Consider the following 17,540-nt stretch of genomic DNA (forward strand, 5'->3'; position numbering starts at 1 on the left):
GAACTGACTGCAATAAAATAATTTATCAAGCCAAAAAGTAAATCTAAACTAAAATATTAAACTGGACAGAGAAAACTTCAGAGAAATCTTCAAAAACTGTTAACATATCTCACCCAACACGCATCTCTGTAATTCTTATAAGGTGTTTGTAAAGATAATTTTTTGGTAAATTGGGAAATAGCAGCAAATGGACCATGTGCAGAACTAGTCTTGGCAAACTGATTTTCAGAGAAGTGGCTTTCGGAGAATAGAGTTTCCCTGAAGTGCCCTAAAGCCGTGTTGGCTCCTCAGAGGCGTCTTGCACACTTCCTAGCTCTCCTCGGCGTTCTAGACTAGGACAGGGAGGCTGCAGGGACTCCATGTTAGGGAGTGGGGCCCAGCTCAACCCTCAGAGGTCTTCAGGGAAGTTTGGAGTCAGCACTAAAACCAGCTCTTTGCATCTCCTGCAGTGTCAGCAAGACTCTAAGAGTCACTAAAACTCAGGATTTCCAGCTTCCAAAAGACATTCTGCTCTCTGGGTCCCCACCAACCCCCTCCACCCAACCCCCCTCCTCAGGGCCAGTTCCTCCTGGGGCAGGGCCACAGGTGATGTGTGAGGGCCATCGGAGGGGGTGGCCCTCAGACCCCTCAAGTCCAGTCCAGGTCCTTGTCTCACTCAGGACCTCCTGTGCATCACTTCCTCTCCCAGACCCAGATTCTCTTTCTGTTCTCCTTGGGCAATAGATCAAGAGAAGTTCGTGCTGCTTTCTTTTTGCCTGGAGGCTCCATCAAGCCCTTTTCAGGAACAGCTCATCAGGGAGAAGTCTCAAACATCCAATTTCTAATATTAGCCAAATCTCCTCAGTCCCTCGGCTGCCAGCTTCATCTCCCTCCATCCCTCTGTAAGTTCTCATCTCCCATGTACTGCATGCATTATTTTTTGTATAACATATTTTAGACGTACAACGATATGGAGAAAAACACAGCGAGCTTCCATGGAGCTGTCAGCGAGCTTAAGGAAGAAAACATGAAGGCATCTATCGAGGGCCTCTGCACCTCGCTCTCCGAGGAAACATCGGTCCTGAACTTGGAGTTCACTGTTCCCATGTGTGAGATACATATTTCTTCAAAGTCAACCCCCCCCACACACACTCTTTTAAAGAAAAGAAAATCCATTTTACACTCCACAGACTTGAACAGTTACTTGTTCTCAGACATTTGGACCTGGCGGGCCAGTAAAATGTCTACATTAATTTTGGGCACATATAGAACTCTCAGAATAAGAACATGAAAAAAAAAAAACCTACGAAACTATCATCTGCTATTAAGTGGCTTTATGAAAGAAAGAACATTTAACATGAAAAATATGGAAAGAGCATATTCTCAGAATTTTAAAAACTGAATTCATTTAGGTTAGTCAAAAAGTCTTTATTTTTCTCATTTTCACACAGCCGGGAAAATGTCATCTTAGACCTCTTTGGCATTTAGGAAATCACTAATTCAGAAACTCAGACTGCTGTGACCTATGTCTCTCAGAGGATGGGGACTTTCTGGAGGGAACCACCCTCATCCTGGACACAGGAGAACTTTTGCCACCCATCCCCCCTCGGATCACCCCACGGGGTCTGTAGCTGCCTCTGCCCCGATTTCCTTATCTCCAAGTCTTTATCTCCAGAGAAAGTTACCACACCTGCCTCCCCAGCCCATCCCCACCCTTCCTCAGGGCCCTTAGGGACCTCGGAACTCCTTCCCTTCTTGCTTCACAGTTCCCCCAGCCCACTGGCCACCACCCAGCCCTCAAGCCCAGGACCTTCCCTCTGTGTCCAACCACAGGCCATGCCCTGGAAGGGACGTGGCCAAACTCTGAGGGAAGAGTTTGAACCAATAGGATGAACCAGGCAGCAGTATGTGGGGGTCACGGGAGACTGGAGTCACCTGCTGAGAATGTTAAATGGAGGAGAATAAAAGAAAAAGGCCATGGACGCAGCAGCCCTACCTTGCTGCCCTGGCCCCTCTCCCACCCCCTCTGCAGGTACTCAAATGAGGGAGTGGGCGGTGCACGCCCTGACCCAGTGTTTCGCAATAACCCCCAAGGAAAGCAGGTTCTTCCTCTTCCCACCCTGAGCTGAGAACCACTGATGTGACACAAACCAGGATAAGATAAAGTCAGTCATCACTGACAGTTTGGGCTCAAATCTCATTCAATCAAACAGGAACAAAAGGAAAACTCATTTCACAAAGGGGAAGCAGAAGCCCATCATTAAATGGCACCCAAGGTCACAGAGCTGGCTGCACACAATGCTGACTGGTCCCTTTAACCCCACTGAGCCTCAGTTTCCTCATGTGCGAGATGAGCTCAGATTAAATTGTCTCTGAGAACCAGGACAAGGGAACCTCGGAAATTCAGACCTGTGACAAGCAGCCACAAACAGGCCTAATTTTTAACAACCACATGGCGATACCATAAATCCAAGTTCAAACGGTGGCTCTCCTGACATCAGGGTGGGCCAGGCGGTTGCTAGCAGACCCTCATTGTCCTTTCTGACTCTCCTCAACTCCTCTGCGGAACATACCCACAGCCTGGGACCAACTTCAGAGCCCCCAACTCACAGAGGGGCCATCAAGGGGCAACAACAAGGGGCTAGATATTGGGGTGGGGCAGAAGAGGAAGGAAACTTCTCACAGATGGCTGGCTCTCTTCTTAGAAACACCCCAGACCCTGTCTCCTAGGATCTGACTGGCAAGCAGCCCCACCGAAAGTGCCACAGTCCCTTTGCCCGTCACAGCACCTCTGTCTTTCCTACTTCCCGACTGTCCCGCCTCCATTCCAGTGAGGCTGCCTCCACCTTTGTGATTTATAAATCTACACAGCCCTACATCTCAAACACAGGACACACACACACACGTACACACATATTTAAAAAATACAGTTGGCTGTATTCAAATGATGGTAAACTTTATTGTTTGTGCTGCAGGCGGTGTCCCAGCTCTGGGGTCCATGTTCTGTCCTAATCCAGAACATGGATCAGGCAAAGAACCATGTCTCTTCTACCCCTGACCCCCCCAGACCATGACCACACCCCTTCTCTGCAGGATCAGAGGGGAGGCAACAGGCAGACATCTGGCCTGCACAGGCTGGTTCTCCTACTGGGAACCAGTGAAAAGGGTAGAAACTCAAAAGAATCCCACATGCCATCCTTGGGGACCCTTAAAACATTCAAGCACCAGCGCACCACCCTCAGAGTTCACATTCCTTTTATTTGGGCCACCACCTGGCTTTGGGGTTTTTCACAACAGCCCTATGAGGTAAGGGGCAGCCCCAGGCCCCCCAGGCACAGAGGGACCCCCAACAGCCCATAACCCAAGGCCAAGAGAAGCCAGGGATCTCACCACCCAGACTTTCCCTTTACATCCCAGTGCACAAGCAGGAACCCCAGAACCAGAGTCAGGCAGAGGAGGTGGGCCAGACCAGGGCCTCACTTCCCACTGAGGATGCGTGAGAACTCCTCGTAGTTCACCCGTCCATCCTGGTCCAGGTCTGCCTCCTTGATCATGGCCTCCAGCTCCTCCTGGGTGAGCTTCTGCCCCAACCGGACCATGGCCTGCTTGAGCTCGTCAATGGTGATGTGGCCATCCCCATCCAGGTCGAAGGCTCGGAACACCTCCTTCACATCCTGCTCACCGCCCCAGGACTTCATTCTCTTAACCATCGCTGCCAGGAACTCCGGGAAGCTGATGGCACCGTCGCCATCTGTGTCTACCTGGGCGATGATATTCTTCAGCTCATCCTCTGATGGGTTCTGGCCCAGGGCCTTCAGGACATCCCCCAGCTCCTGCACATTGATGGTGCCATCCCCGTCCTTGTCGAACCTGGTGAAGGCTGCCTTGAACTCAGCCACCTGCTCTTCAGACAGCTCCTCTGCCATGTTGCTTGCTGCCAACCAGCTCAAAGGGCTCCGTCCGAGCTGGGGACGAGGCTGGGTCTGTGTGAGGGCAGAGCGAGGATGGCAGCCTTGCCATGGGGTGGGAACCCCTCCTTTTCTGCAATCTGCACAAGGGAGGAGGCAGGCTCCCCACCCACCCCATGTCCTCGGGCAAAATCCTCCTCCCAGGAGGGACCGACCAGAGGCAGACAAGAAATGCCGGAATTGGACTGGCAGGGCCCGCCCTGGAGAGGCTGGAGTATACTCCCTGGGGCCATGGGGCCTGCCAGCCTCTCCTGGCCCAGAAGCTTTTTGTCAGGTGATTCTCACAGAGACCCCAGCCACACTGAGGGAACCAGACAGCTTCTGTAATTTATAGAGCCTGAGGCTGTGAAGGGGAAGGGAGCCTCCTCAGTGGACATAGCGAGCAGCCCTAGAGGAGTGGGATCACTGTATCCGGTGTTTCTGTCCCCCTCTCTCGAGGCTGCTGTCCTGCTCTTGCCCCACAGGCCAGGACTAGTAGGGGTCAGGTGGAGCTAGAATTGAGTGCAATTTTACTACGATAGAACCATGGGTGTCATCAAATGTCCAATCCAGGGCTTTCAACAAATCTATAGATGGAGGAAGTGGCCAGCTGCCTGTAGCTTCAAGAAAGCGAGGAGCTGGGTGGTGTTCAGGACCTGGCACACGGGTGGTGGTGAGACTTGTTTATTAAATGATCTTCCAAGTGTGGCTTCAGAGGTGAGGAAATGGCTTCTTGTCCCGTAGAATCCTTCTCTAGCTTGATTCCATTCTATCATGAAGTCCAAGGTTCTCTGTGCAGACACAGGGAAGGATTGCATATTGGTTTACATTCACAGGGTAGTCTTGCCTGAGAGCCATGGGGACACTGGAGAGCATTGGGTGGCCCAAGCAGGCCTGTCCCTGAAGATGCTCAGGGGCAGAAGGACGTACAAGGGGTGGCTGAAAACTGCAAACCTGCGAACGTGGCCAAGCTTGCAGGTTTACTAAGAGTCAGCCCTAAGCACAGAAATCCAGTCTGGGAACCTTCGCGGCCCATTGTCTTGTCTGTTCTTTGGAAGGAAATCCCACCACTCTAAGTCACAGAGTGTAGACCAAGAGCTTGGCCCTCGGGCACTGTCCTCAAGTACTTAGTTAGTGAGACCCAAGACTGTGAAGGGACATTTGCCTTGGAGTCCCCACAGTGATTTTCTCAAGAAAAACTTCTCTTGATCCCCATCAATTCCCAGGAGCCCCCTTCACCTCTGCCTGAATCTAAGGAATAAATTCTGTCACCCTCCAACTGAGAAATGTGATCAACTCTGTCTCTCTCTGGTTCAACCCTCAGACAGACTGAGGATCCTCTCCTTCCCTGCAGGGCAGCTGGGCAAGCGCCTCCCTCCGCAGCGCTGCACACCCACCCCCAGCCCACAAGTCCAGGGGACCCAGATAGAAGGAGACACAAAGGGAAACGTTCCAGTTACGTAGCTCCTTTCATAAAGACATCTAGGAGAATCATTGCTATTTCATCTTTGTGCTGAAATAGTACAGAGACCTTAATACCTATTGAGCAACTAATTTCTCGATGAAACTGACAACCAGTATCGGTTGGAACGTGTGGGTCCACCTAAGAGACCAGCACAAGGAAGCTCTGGCTTCGTAGGCGACAGAGGAAGGGCGGAGCTCCTAATAACTGGAGCAACCCAGCTCCTTTATTTATTTTTTTTAGAACATTTGAAGATATAAATCTATATTTTAAATTTCCTTTTCTTTCATCTTATTAACAGAACTTGTGATTAAAAACCCAAGATGCGTATTATTTTCTTATTTTCCCTTGGTATTAAATAATACATGGCAAGCAAGGGAGAGCTTTTCTGACACTATCAGACTTGAGTTCTTAGTTCAACCTCCATCTCTTATTTGTGTCTCAATATCTTCATCTACAATACAGGATGATACATCCACCATATCTGATCAGGGCACTTAGGGTCAAGGTCAAAGTACTTTGATCCGCAGAAGGTGTTACTGTTCTGTGACAAGTCTCGTGTTTGATATAAACTAACAATCACTCCAGAAAATATCCACTTGAAGGGGAGCCTTGCTCTCACTTTTTTTTTGTATGCCTTTCTTGATTGAACTGATATAATAAATTTCCTGCCTGGACGTTTGAGTCACATCAAACTGTCCACACTCTGAACACTAGTTGGTGCGTGGAAATCAGCCCTAACAGATGCAGAGGCTTCTATTCAAAAAGAGCATCTAGCTAAGAGTCGTCATGAGACCGGACGATGACCATTATTCATGTGACACTTACTCTCTCCATGGAGAGAGATGGGGGCTTCAGGAGGTAAAGTCCTCTGCCCAAGGCCACCCAGGATTGGGGGAGAGACCCAGGCTTCTGGCTGAGTGTGTCTTCTTCCTCAGCCCATCATTTGGGTCCTGCTTCCTCCCTAACACAGAGCCTTCTCTTTTCAGAGCAGGAATCAGCACTGAAGTCATTTCTTCACACCTTCCCACCCACCCAGGCTTCTGCCTGAGCGGGCAAGTCGTTGGCTGCCCTAGGCCAGCATCAGGGATAACTGTCTCAAGTGATCAATACCACCGGGCATCTGATAGCCGAACTTGGGGCTGGGAAAAGAGGCAATTATTGCCACCTCTGATTAAGCTTGATGGAGCCCCTTTCTTCCTCTGCCGATTTACTTCCCATCAGCCTGGGTGCAGAGCCCAGCTCTTTAGAGGGAGTGAAAGAGAACTAGAAATGCCTCATATTCATGGTATTTCACAGTCAAAGTGCATCCGCAGGCCTGTGAGGCTCCCTGTGTGTGATGGGAGTGAGGCTGTGACCCAGCCAAGGAGCCCATAGCTGGAGAGACTGTCACTTGCTTGGCACCCTGCAGCTGAGCCCCCTGGGGCCACATGAGAAGCATGAACAGGTGCTGAGGGGCACAGAATAGCAGCACCTGATGAGAGTCCGTTTTGCTAAAGGAGTACCTGGAACCAATGAGGATGTGGTTTGGCGAAGAGGGGAGAAGTGGGCAGGTTTGCTAGAGAAAGCTTTGAGTCTTTTCAACGTCCCCTTTTGGAGGTCAACTTTCGAGCCCAGGACCCATTCCCTCGCCTGCCACCTCTCAGTGTACCTACCACCCTGACACCATTGCCAGGGAAACCTCAAGTCTTCCTGGTGAGAACGGCCGTGGCCCTGGAGGAGAAGAGGGGCCCAGTTATTGAGGAGAGAGGTGAGACCTCTGCAGATGTTACAGGAAGTAGGAAACCCTCTGCCAGGTGGCTGGGTGAGCACTCACGGGTGTTCATACAGCCTCAAGGAAAGGGCATTGTCACTGTCAGACTGCCTGGTGCAGTGGCCGTGTGTGTGTGTGTGTGTGTGTGTGTGTGTGTGTGTGTTGGCAGAGGGTGTAGGGGCTGAGTTGCCTTCTGCTTAGATGTTTGGAAGCAGCACTGAAGCCGGCCCCAGCTTTTACAGGAGCCTGACCACAGGAGCAAAACACACTCCAGTGCTCCCATTACTGTTTGGCTTTGTGGGTGAAATACTTGAGAGAAACCGGTAAGACAGGTCTTGGAGACTCCTCTGGCTCCCCTGGCTTGCTGGAACATGCTTGTCCCTCACCCTGGAGCCAGTCTCTGGTATTGACATCGCCCCTGACCTTGCCCAGGGAGATCCCACCCCCTGGAAACAAGGAAGAAGCCTACTCGGGAGTCATTCCATGTCCACATGAGGCCACCCTCTGTCATACCTTTCTTAAGGAGTGAGCAGCAGATGAACCCCCCTTGTGCCTGTTCCGCTCCCCTCAGAGGCGGTACAACATTTAGCAGCTGAGGGCAGGGTCCTGGCTTCCTGTGTGACAGGCTGCGTAGCCTGGGGCAGGTGACTTCACCTCCCCAGCGTCAGCTGCCTGCATTGTAAAGGAGATAATACCAGTACTTGCTTTGTAAGGTGCTGAGAAGGTGAAATGAGCTTCACAGAAAGCATTAGATCAGTGCCCAGCATCAAGTCAATACTCAAGAAATAGGAGCATTACTATCACTCATTTACCTAGTCGGCCCAAGTCCCTTTTCCTCCAGGCATTTTCCATCAGGCCAAAGACCTAGCAACTTGAGGCAGACCTGGGTGGCTTCTAAGTTCTCGCAAAGTCTTCAGCTAAGTTAAGCACCTGATCTCACTGATACCAAGGACAGAGTCCATCCTGCTCATGGAGTCGTTCACCAAAGCCCCTTGGGTCAGGAACTCCTGGCTGTGGAGTGAATTCGACAGATGAACCTCATTCTGCAGAAAAGATCACATCTTGAGGACTCAGAAGCAGGAGACCATCTTTCCATTTGAGATCCCTGTGCACTCACAGGTGTGGTTCCTGGACTCCCAGGGGGTCACCTGGGAAAGTGCAGAGGCCTGACTCTCATGGAGATTGTGTTCAAAGAGACACATCACGTGTCTGCGTTCTGGGGATCATGTGTTTGATTGCGCTGCACTCAGAACAGTTGCTGGCGCCAGCTGCTGTGTGTTCTGTGCCCACAATTTGCCTGGACTTGTTGGGGTGGTTGGCAAGAGCAGTCCTTCCCTCCTTTTTTTGGTCAGTGACACACCTGGGAACTTGGCAGGACACACACTGCTCTCTGTCCCAGACCCAGGGCTTACTCACAGTTCACACACAAGCCCGGCCCCAGTGACAATGGCACTGGTTATCCAGCACTTTCTTAAGAAGTGCTTTCAGCCAAGTATTTCTCCAGATAACCGAAACTGATCCCTCTAACCACTGAGCCTTTTAACTCTAACCATCTTTGGTGGGAATCTTTCTAAGGGTGTACTTCGTGTTTTATTTCCTGTCATTTTAAACAAATTAGGTGGAATAAAATCCCAGTGGTTAGAGGTGCTCGATGTGACTGTCAGTCATTACGTAGCACTGCCCACGGGGACTTTTATGTGGGTATGTTTGCCACACACTAGACAGTCCCAGCTTGCTGCTAATTTTCTAGTTGATCCCTTCCGCCTGTGTCTTGTGGTCAGCTGTTAGTCTTCCATTGGTCTCCAGCTTCATTGCACAGCTATTATTGACATAACTTAAGGCAGAACCCAAAGTTGTAAATCAGCAACTTGAATCCAAAAACAGTACTAAATCAGTTCCTCTGAGGGTGGTGCTTGGTGCTGCTAATGTATTTCTGGATGTGGAACCAGACCCTAAAGCACCAAGACTGCCGTGTGCCCAAGTGTGGCTCAGAGCAGACACTCCTGTGGTGGCCTCTCTCCCTCGCGTCTCTGCCCCGGCCACTGCCGGTTCCACACCTGGTAAAAAATAAGTACAGGAAGGGAACAAGTCTAAGATACTGCTGCAACTAAAGAAGGGACTGTGTCACACCCAAGTATCCCGATGCTCTGCTCAAAAAGAGCGAATTATGGCACAACGCTCACACAGCTGGGCCACAAGGTCTGTCTTCCCATGACTGCATGTTTGTGTGGAGAACTTGAGACATCTTTTCCACCATCCGCACTACCCTTCGCCCCAGAAAGATACCCTCCTTTTTGTCCTAAGGAGAGCCAGGCATCAGGGTAACGGAGTCTCTACACGAACATGCCCTCCTCACTGTGTCTGTGGCCACACGGGCAGGTCAGATGCCCTGCTGGTGAGCAGCAGGTTTCCCACATGTCCCCACGACAAGCTCACAGAGCCTGACACTGCCTGCTGCATCGCTCTTCTCCTCTTTCCTCTGTCTCTCTCTTTTCTTTTCTTCCTTTTCTTCCTTCCTTCCTTCCTTTCTCTTTCTTTCTCCCTCTCTCCCTTCCTTCCTTCCTTCCTTCCTTCCTTCCTTCCTTCTTTCCTTCCTTCTTTCCTTCCTTCCTTCCTCTCTCTCTTCCTCTCTCTCTCTCGTAACAGGCCAAATACATGTGGCAGCTTTTTTCTAAGTAATCTCGCAACATGTTATGTATTAAAACTAATAAAAGGGTTATATGACCACAAACAAAAATCTAGGTCATTAACATTGATTGGGAGGTTCTGAAATGGAGGAAAGTGGGAAACCAACTAAAAAATGGAACGATGGAAAAACATGTCTGATGTGGTCAGTGTGTATATTTATAAGAAAGTGGATAACATTTTTTTTTAAAAAAAAAAACCTTTATTTTGCTCAATACCTCCTATTTCAATAAAGACTCACTTATATTCCTCACAATCCCAGGTCTCAGAGAGCTTCCAGTTTTGAAAGAAGAGAATCCAGAAAAGCACACGTAGCTGAATAAAATTTAAAATGCTGGTTTACATTGCAGAGCTTTTGCTAAGAGAAACACTGTCTCCAGGAGAAACTGTGTTCTCTGGGTGAGGGGAGACCTACTGTGGGCTGGGCATTCTCTGGAGGGTCTGGGACCAAGCAACCCTGGGTCTCTGGGATTCCAGACCAGGAGGATTTCAGTGGGGTTATTTTCCCCCTTAATTTTAGATCTACCTGAGGGACTGTCTTCTCAGCCTCTCAAACTTGCCAGGACAAGATAAGCTCTTGGATTTTTTTTTTTTTTAAGTTGCAAATTTAGTGTCTTTGAATGTATCCATGTTAAATAAATACCGATGCTCACTTTGGGGGAAACTGTTGGTCCGTGCAAGGAGCAAAGCCTAGAATATTCAGGGCCTGAGCTGGCATGTGGGAAGTTATTTGACTCCCTCATCCCATAGTGGTGCAGCTGAACTGTAATACTGGGTGTCACATTCCCTGAGACCAGGGACCCTTGCACATGGCTTAAGAAAATACAAGTGTTTCTATATCTGACAGCTGAGGACAGATTTCCTGGCTGTGAAGCGACACTATGATGGCCTGTTTGGCATCTCACATGACGTATTGGCAGCCTCCTTAGGACTGGGCCGTGTGGTGGGGGACATAGGTGAAATTCCAGGAAAGGAGTCGGCCTCAGAGATAAGGCAGTTTTCAAGAAAGCACAAATCAAAAAGCAGCCTGGGAAAACTGAGAGCAGGCAGTTTCTGTTCCTCACGCACAAAGCTTCTGACAGCAGGACTCCCCATTGTGCCCCTTTGGCTCTTCACTGCTGATCCTGGTGGAAGAATCGTTCACATCTTCCATTGTTCAAATGGCCCCTGCCCCCAGGGGAGAGAGTAGGAGGTGGCCTAGGGCACAGGAGGCCAAGAAGTGAGCTGCTCTGGTCTTGGCAGGACTGGGTTTGGGTTTCTTAGAACAATCAGGTCCCGACCGCAGGGACGCAGCAGACTTGGGTCTAAGCGGGGCAGGCCCTTACCGGTTCTGGTGATTTGAAGACGCTACAGGTAGCTTTGGTTTTATCACCTGTAAAAGAGGGAGGTGATACCTAACCCTTGTGCCTTGCAGGACTGTGAGATGAAGTGGAAAATCATTCGTGGGAGTGCTTTGTAGCCTGCGAAGCAGCATAAGGAGGTCAGGGGTGAATTTTTCCACCTTCCCCATCACTTTAACCCTCTTAGGTTTTTCCTTCCTCCCCACAGGAGCTAATGGGCCCTGGGCCAGCTCACCACCAGTAAATGAGAGAACTCAGGAGCTTTACGTGTTCACTACCTCCAGATCCTGGACCTGACACAGGGGGGTTAACACAGATGGTGCAAAGGAAGAAGGGAATGATCCTTGGCCAGGGAGGGGGGAAAGATGGTGACTAACAAAACCATGGGCCTAACAGAGCAGAGGACAGGGATTGGCACCCAGTCCTGCCCGTGCTTGTCCTTGGGAATACAGCCTGGCATAGACAGAGAGCACTGGCTTAAACCAGGTCAGGACCAAGAACTGGGAGAGCAGGACCAGCTCCACTCCAGCCTGGCAAGTTCATTGCCTAATCTGGGAAGGCCATGGTGATGCACTGTTGCCCCCATTACCTAAGGGAGGGAGTGACCCCTGATGACCCCAAGAAGGGCTAGTTGCCCTTTAGGAGAGGGTCCTCAGTGTGCCACGTCCAGGAGGAGAGTGAGACCAGCACAGACCACACCGCCACCTCAGCTGGAGCCCTTGCCCCAGAGACACCTGTACCTGCAGAGGAGGCACATGAGGCAGAGGGAGTGCCACATGCTCGCTGCTCAGTGAGCTTCGTCCTGCACCTCCAGCAGCCTGGGCTGGAGCCCTGGGCAGTTCTGTGCTCCGGAGAGGGGAGAGGGAGAGTAGAAGGGGTGTGGTCCTTCTCATTACAATCCCTTGACTTCCTAGGGCACAGGTGGCAAACACAAGGCCCGTGGGTCAAATCTGGCCCTCCACCTTATTTTATCTGGCCCGGAACCTTGTTTCCACCCAGTGGTAGCGCCAAACTCCTTGCCCCTAGTTAAGGAGTAGTTATATTTATACAGTCCTAAAATTACATTCAGCCCTTTGAAGGCAACCGTGAGGCTGATGTGGCCCCCAGTGAAAATGAGTTTGACACCCCTGTTAGGGCTTGGTGTTGCCCCTCTCCATGTCACAGATGAAGTTTTAAGGCACCAATGAAACTGACCAAGTTATACAACTAGGTCAATAGTAGAGTTGAACCCAACCCTCTGCTGTGTCATTCCAGGCTCATGCATTAAGCAGTGGCCAGGATGCCTCAGCATCAGTGCACATGGACTCGGTCCAGCTGAGTACAGGTTTCCTGACTCAGGAGCAAGATGAGCACGACTGCATGCCAGGTGCCCTTGCTTCCAGGGTGGGGTGTCCCAGGCCCAGCACCTTCAATGTGTCCTGGAGAGTCTGTGGCTCTCCACTGCCTTGAGGCACCAGGCCAATAGTCTGTGAAGACCCTAACCCTTTCTTTGGTCCTTGGATCTTCTGACTATGAAATGATTGGGTTGAACAGGAGAAATGTGCTTTTCTGCTAAGCATTCCCTCATCTCACATGAACAGTGTTTGATATTTATTTATTAATTACCCCTTCCTCCAATTCCAGTGGCCAACTGGCACAGTTAACCCATTTCAGAGACCAGGAAACTGAGCAGAGAGGAGGAACTGGCCTCTAAGAAGCAAAGCTAGACACAAAATATGTGACTGTGTGACTCTGCATTTACCATAAACTGACTGTCCTGTGAGTTAATTACTTTCCACGTGCACACAGCTCCTGTTCCCAACCAAGTGTCTCGTCTCATAGTTCTTGAAACCCACCCACCCTTGTTTTTCCCCAGGGCTCAAGCACCAGCCACTGCCCTGGACCTCTTCAACATGTTACTGCCAGAGACTATAAGCCACAAAGAGTTTTTCGGGTTTCTTCTTGGATCACCCTGCTGTTGGGTAGATGTTTCATTGTAAAAGGAATGTACATATTTGCACTTTTATCCACCAGTGAAATTTCCCAACCATTCACTCTATACCACTTTCTTATAAATCCCGCTGTCCTGTGCCATTCACCCCTTAACCCTAATGCTTGTGTTTTTTTTGCATTCTATGGCAGGCCCCTCCTATACCCACTTCTCCTCTTTACTCTTTTACATTCTGAGAAGCACCCCTGCGTCTGTTGGCCCCGAGAGCTTGAAGTCTCACTGGCACGATTTGCTGTGTCCCCTCTTTCGTCCTCCCTAATAATAAGCCCCTAGGAGCTCTTTCCCTGCCGCCACAGGGGCCTTCTCTCTCTCTCTCTCATCCACAGTCTCTGCAGCCAGACAGAGGAGTTTCTCAGAGGCAGAGCTGGCTCCTCATCCTGTTTCCTTCCTTTGGGAAGTCTCTCTTTCCTGCTCAGCAGCCTCATAACTGGTTTGTGATGAATGCATGACAATGGTGTGTTCCTATTATTTCCCGAAGTCCCCTGGTCGCAGCACTGCTCTGTGCCTGACATAACATGGCTCCTGGCATTCCCCCTGCCCATGGTCACAAGATTTCTGAAACTCTTTTGCATCAGACTTGCAATAATGTCAGCAGTCCCCAGTGGTATCTTTTACTGGGTTATCCATTCCAGCCTGACATCACCTCATTGCCTAACCTGGGTAAGCCACACCCATGCCTCTGCTGCCCCATTTAGCTGAGGGAGAGTGGTGAAGACCTTATCTTGTCTTTGCTGTTTATTCCTATGTTACAGATGAAGCAACTGAGGCTTAGAGACATCACACAACTGGTTTGCGAAAGAGCCAGGAATTTGCATCTCGGTTCTCCTTACTCTAGAGCCCAACCCTTCTGCTCTGCATTGTAGTGCTTCTCGGTGTCCTGCAGTCAACTGTCCTTTGTGCAGCATTGAAGACAGCTGAAGCACAATTTAAGCGACTCTTGGAGACCTGCTGAGAGCTGGCAGCAAAGGCTTCCACCAGGAGGTCGCAATCTCACCGAGCACACACTGTGACAAAACACAGTCGTAGAATCAGCTGGTGCCCCGGCCCTGGGCAGGGACCTGCCTTGATCCGGCAGAAGGGCAGGGACTCTGGAATAATGGTCAGCGCACCCACGTGCCCGAAGGAGGTGGCATGTCAGTCACGGCCCTGCCTCTCTGTATTCTTACCTGATTGGAATTGTTTTTAAATTTTTTTTAAGTTAGATAACTCAGTAAAAGTACTTGGTACATAGACATTTCTCAGTATGTATCTATAAAATCCTTGGAAACAAATTTATCCCTTTAGCAGCACCTTCATCAGTCTGTATTTACCTTTGTTCACCCTGGTCCTTCCACCTGCTGGAGCATCTGTGCCAAGCTGCCCTCTGATTCTCTCTCAACCTGCTCTCTCCCCTGATAACCTCTACAGAGGTTATCAACGGAGATCTCTTTATTTGTTTATTCCCTATTTTTATTCCAATTTATTCACCAGTGTTTGTTAATGTCTTTGCTAGCCGCTACACAGGGAGACAATGGTCTGTCTTTAAGAGGTCTCTAGCCTTTAACTCTTCTTTAGGAAAGCGCTCAGGACATTTCTTTTTTTACTACATCTGACCACTTCCTGGAATCTTGAAAAGAGAGCAGTTTTTTTCTCCTTCCTTGATCCTCCCTTTTATCCTAGTTTTAATATCTTTCCATTCTGTTGTAGTGGGAGTTCTCCTCATCCTCCCCCCACGCCCTCCTCCCAATGTGGGGGCTTGGTTCTGCAGCTTGACCCTGTTCCTAGGCACGAATAAAAAGGGCAGAAAGCTGCTTTCACACATTACTCTCTTTTATCTACACATCAATCCTGTGGTGTGTGCTGGCCCATTTCCCTTTTTTGAGTATATTATAAGCTGGTATCATTGAGAGTGAAATAACCTTCTTTTAGAACTAAAGCCTTCTAAACCAATTCTAAATATTTGGGTTTATAGTAATTTTGTTTGTTTTCTCAAGCTGTAACATCTTCCCTAAGATCTATTTGAAATTCCTTCCTTCAGGTATTCTTTATATATGTAGGTAACAGACAAATGCTTGACCTCTCTGACCCCATCTTGTTTAAGCTTGCTCTGTTCCCATGGCCTTCAGGCTAATACCTTCTGCTTAGTTCTGCATGTAGACAAGCTAATCATTAGAGGAATCTGCTTGCCGCTGAAGTTTTATAAAAACAAGTTCTTATCAGAAAGTGCCTCCCCTGAGGAGATAAGGAAAGTATGTAAAAAATAATATTGTTTATCAAAGATTTGCAAGAACTTCTTGAAAGGACTCATCAACTATCTGCAGTGGTCAATGAGCTTTTGCCCCTCCCATTTCTCCTTCCCTTGAAATAAAAGTCTGGACCATGAACTTTCTTAAGATGGTTTTGAGGTACCACTAGGGCTCCCATCTTCAGTCGACAACTTGTCGATCAATAAACCTTTCCTAACTCCAGACACTGATGTTTTGAGTTTTGACTTTTTGAAGCATTGGACACACAGACTTTGGACCAGTAACATAGTAACATAAATATATTTTTATGTGTGTGTGTGTGTGTGTGTGTGTGGAGAGAGACATAGTTTTCCTACTCCCACTTTCATGTTTAAAAAGGTATTAGGGGGAGACTTCCAGCCAAGATGGAGGTGTAGGTAGACACCCTGTGACCCCTCGAACAACCAAAAGATAGATAACAACAAATTTAAAAACTAAAAACAACCAGAACTTACAGAAAATCAAACTGTATGGAAGTCCAACAACCAAGGAATTAAAGAAGAAGCATTCATCCAGACTGGTAGGAGGGGCGGAGACAAGCAGCAGGGTGGAGCGGACTCATGGCAAGGCTGTGGCTGGAGGACCAGGAAGGGCAAGGCGGCTGCTGGTGGACTGGGTGAGGCAGTGGATTGCGGGCTGGGCAGTCCCACATTCAGGTGCGGACAAACCAGGAAGAACAACTGGGTAGTGAGACAGACTGCACAACCCAAGTTTCCAGTACCGGGAAATAAAGCCTGAAAGCCTCTGACTGAAAACACTGGTGGGGGTTGAAGTGGCAGAAGGAGAAACTTCCAGCCTCACAGGAGAGTTTGGTGGAGAGACCCACAGGGTCCTAGAACATACAAAAGCCCACCCACCTGTGAATCAGCACCAGAAGGGCCCAATTTGATTGTGGGTAGCGGGGGAAGTGACTGAAAACTGGCAGAGAGCAAAGCAAGTGTCATTGTTCCTCTCAGACCCCTCCCCAACATACAGAGTCACAACGCAGGGACGTGGGTTGCCCTGCCGTGGGGAACACGTAAGGCTCCATCCCTTATTTTTGTCTTAGTGCACTATGTAGCAGGTGCACCAAGACAAAAATATGGCCCAAATGAAAGAACAGATCAAAGCTCCAGAAAAAATACAACTAAGCAACAAAGACATAGCCAACCTGTCAGATGCACAGTTCAAAACACTGGTTATCAGGATGCTCCAGGAACTCACTGGGTACTTCAGCAGCATAAAAAAAACCCAGGCAGCAATGAAGGTTGCATTATGTGAAATAAAGAAAAATCTACAGGGAACCAGTGACAGGAAGGAAACCAGGACTCAAATCAACAGTTTGGAGGAGAAGGAAGAAATAAACATTCAACCAGAACAGAATGAAAAAACAAGAATTCAAAAAAATGAGGAGAGGCTTAGGAACCTCCAAGACATCTTTAAATGTTCTAACATCTGAATCATATGCGTGCCAGAAGGAGAAGAGGAAGAGGAAGAAATTGAAAACTTGTTTGAACAAATAATGAAGGAGAACTTCCCCAATCTGGCAAAAGAAATAGACTTTCAGGGAGTCCAGGAAGCTCAGGGAGTCCCAAAGAAGTTGGACCCAAGGAGGAACACATCAAGGCATATTATAATTACATTACCCAAGATGAAAGAGGAGAGAATTTTTTTTTTGTAATTTTTTTATTGTTGTTCAAGTACAGTTTTCTGCCTTTTCCCCCACCCCAGCCCAACACCGTAGCCCTTCCCACCTCCCTCCCATTTCCACTCTCCCCTGCCCCATTAATTGTCCATGTGTCCTTTATAATTGTTCCTGCCAACCCTTCACCCTATTCCCCTGAAATTCCCTCCCCTCTTCCCTCTGGTCACTGTCAGCCTGTTCTCAATTTCAGTGTCTTTGGTTATATTTTGCTTGTGTGTTTGTTTTGTTGATTAGGTTCCTGTTAAAGGTAAGATCATATGGTATTTGTCTTTTACCTCCTGGCTTATTTTGCTTAGCATAATACTTTCCAGTTCCATCCATGTTGTCACAAAGGGTAGGAGCTCAAGAAGGAGAGAATCTTAAAAGCAGCAAGAGAAAAGTAGAGAGTTACCTACAAAGGAGTTCCCATTAGACTATCAGCTGATTTCTCAAAAGA

At 48.9% G+C, this 17,540-nt stretch overlaps 1 protein-coding gene across 1 annotated transcript; it reads right to left on the reverse strand.

Moving 5' to 3' along the window:
* Nucleotides 1–2,914: 2,914 nt before the first annotated feature.
* LOC112321120 (calmodulin-like) lies at nucleotides 2,915–4,011 on the reverse strand. The gene has a single exon (XM_024578574.4). The coding sequence runs from the start codon at nucleotides 3,903–3,905 to the stop codon at nucleotides 3,456–3,458; it is 450 nt and encodes a 149-aa protein (XP_024434342.1). The 5' UTR covers nucleotides 3,906–4,011; the 3' UTR covers nucleotides 2,915–3,455.
* Nucleotides 4,012–17,540: the final 13,529 nt, after the last annotated feature.

Source organism: Desmodus rotundus, chromosome 4, assembly GCF_022682495.2.
Source record: "Desmodus rotundus isolate HL8 chromosome 4, HLdesRot8A.1, whole genome shotgun sequence".
Lineage (NCBI taxonomy): Eukaryota > Metazoa > Chordata > Mammalia > Chiroptera > Phyllostomidae > Desmodus > Desmodus rotundus.

Excerpts from the sequence above, each read along its gene's own strand:
- LOC112321120 (XM_024578574.4), bottom strand. The coding sequence starts at position 3,905 with ATGGCAGAGGAGCTGTCTGAAGAGCAGGTGGCTGAGTTCAAGGCAGCC.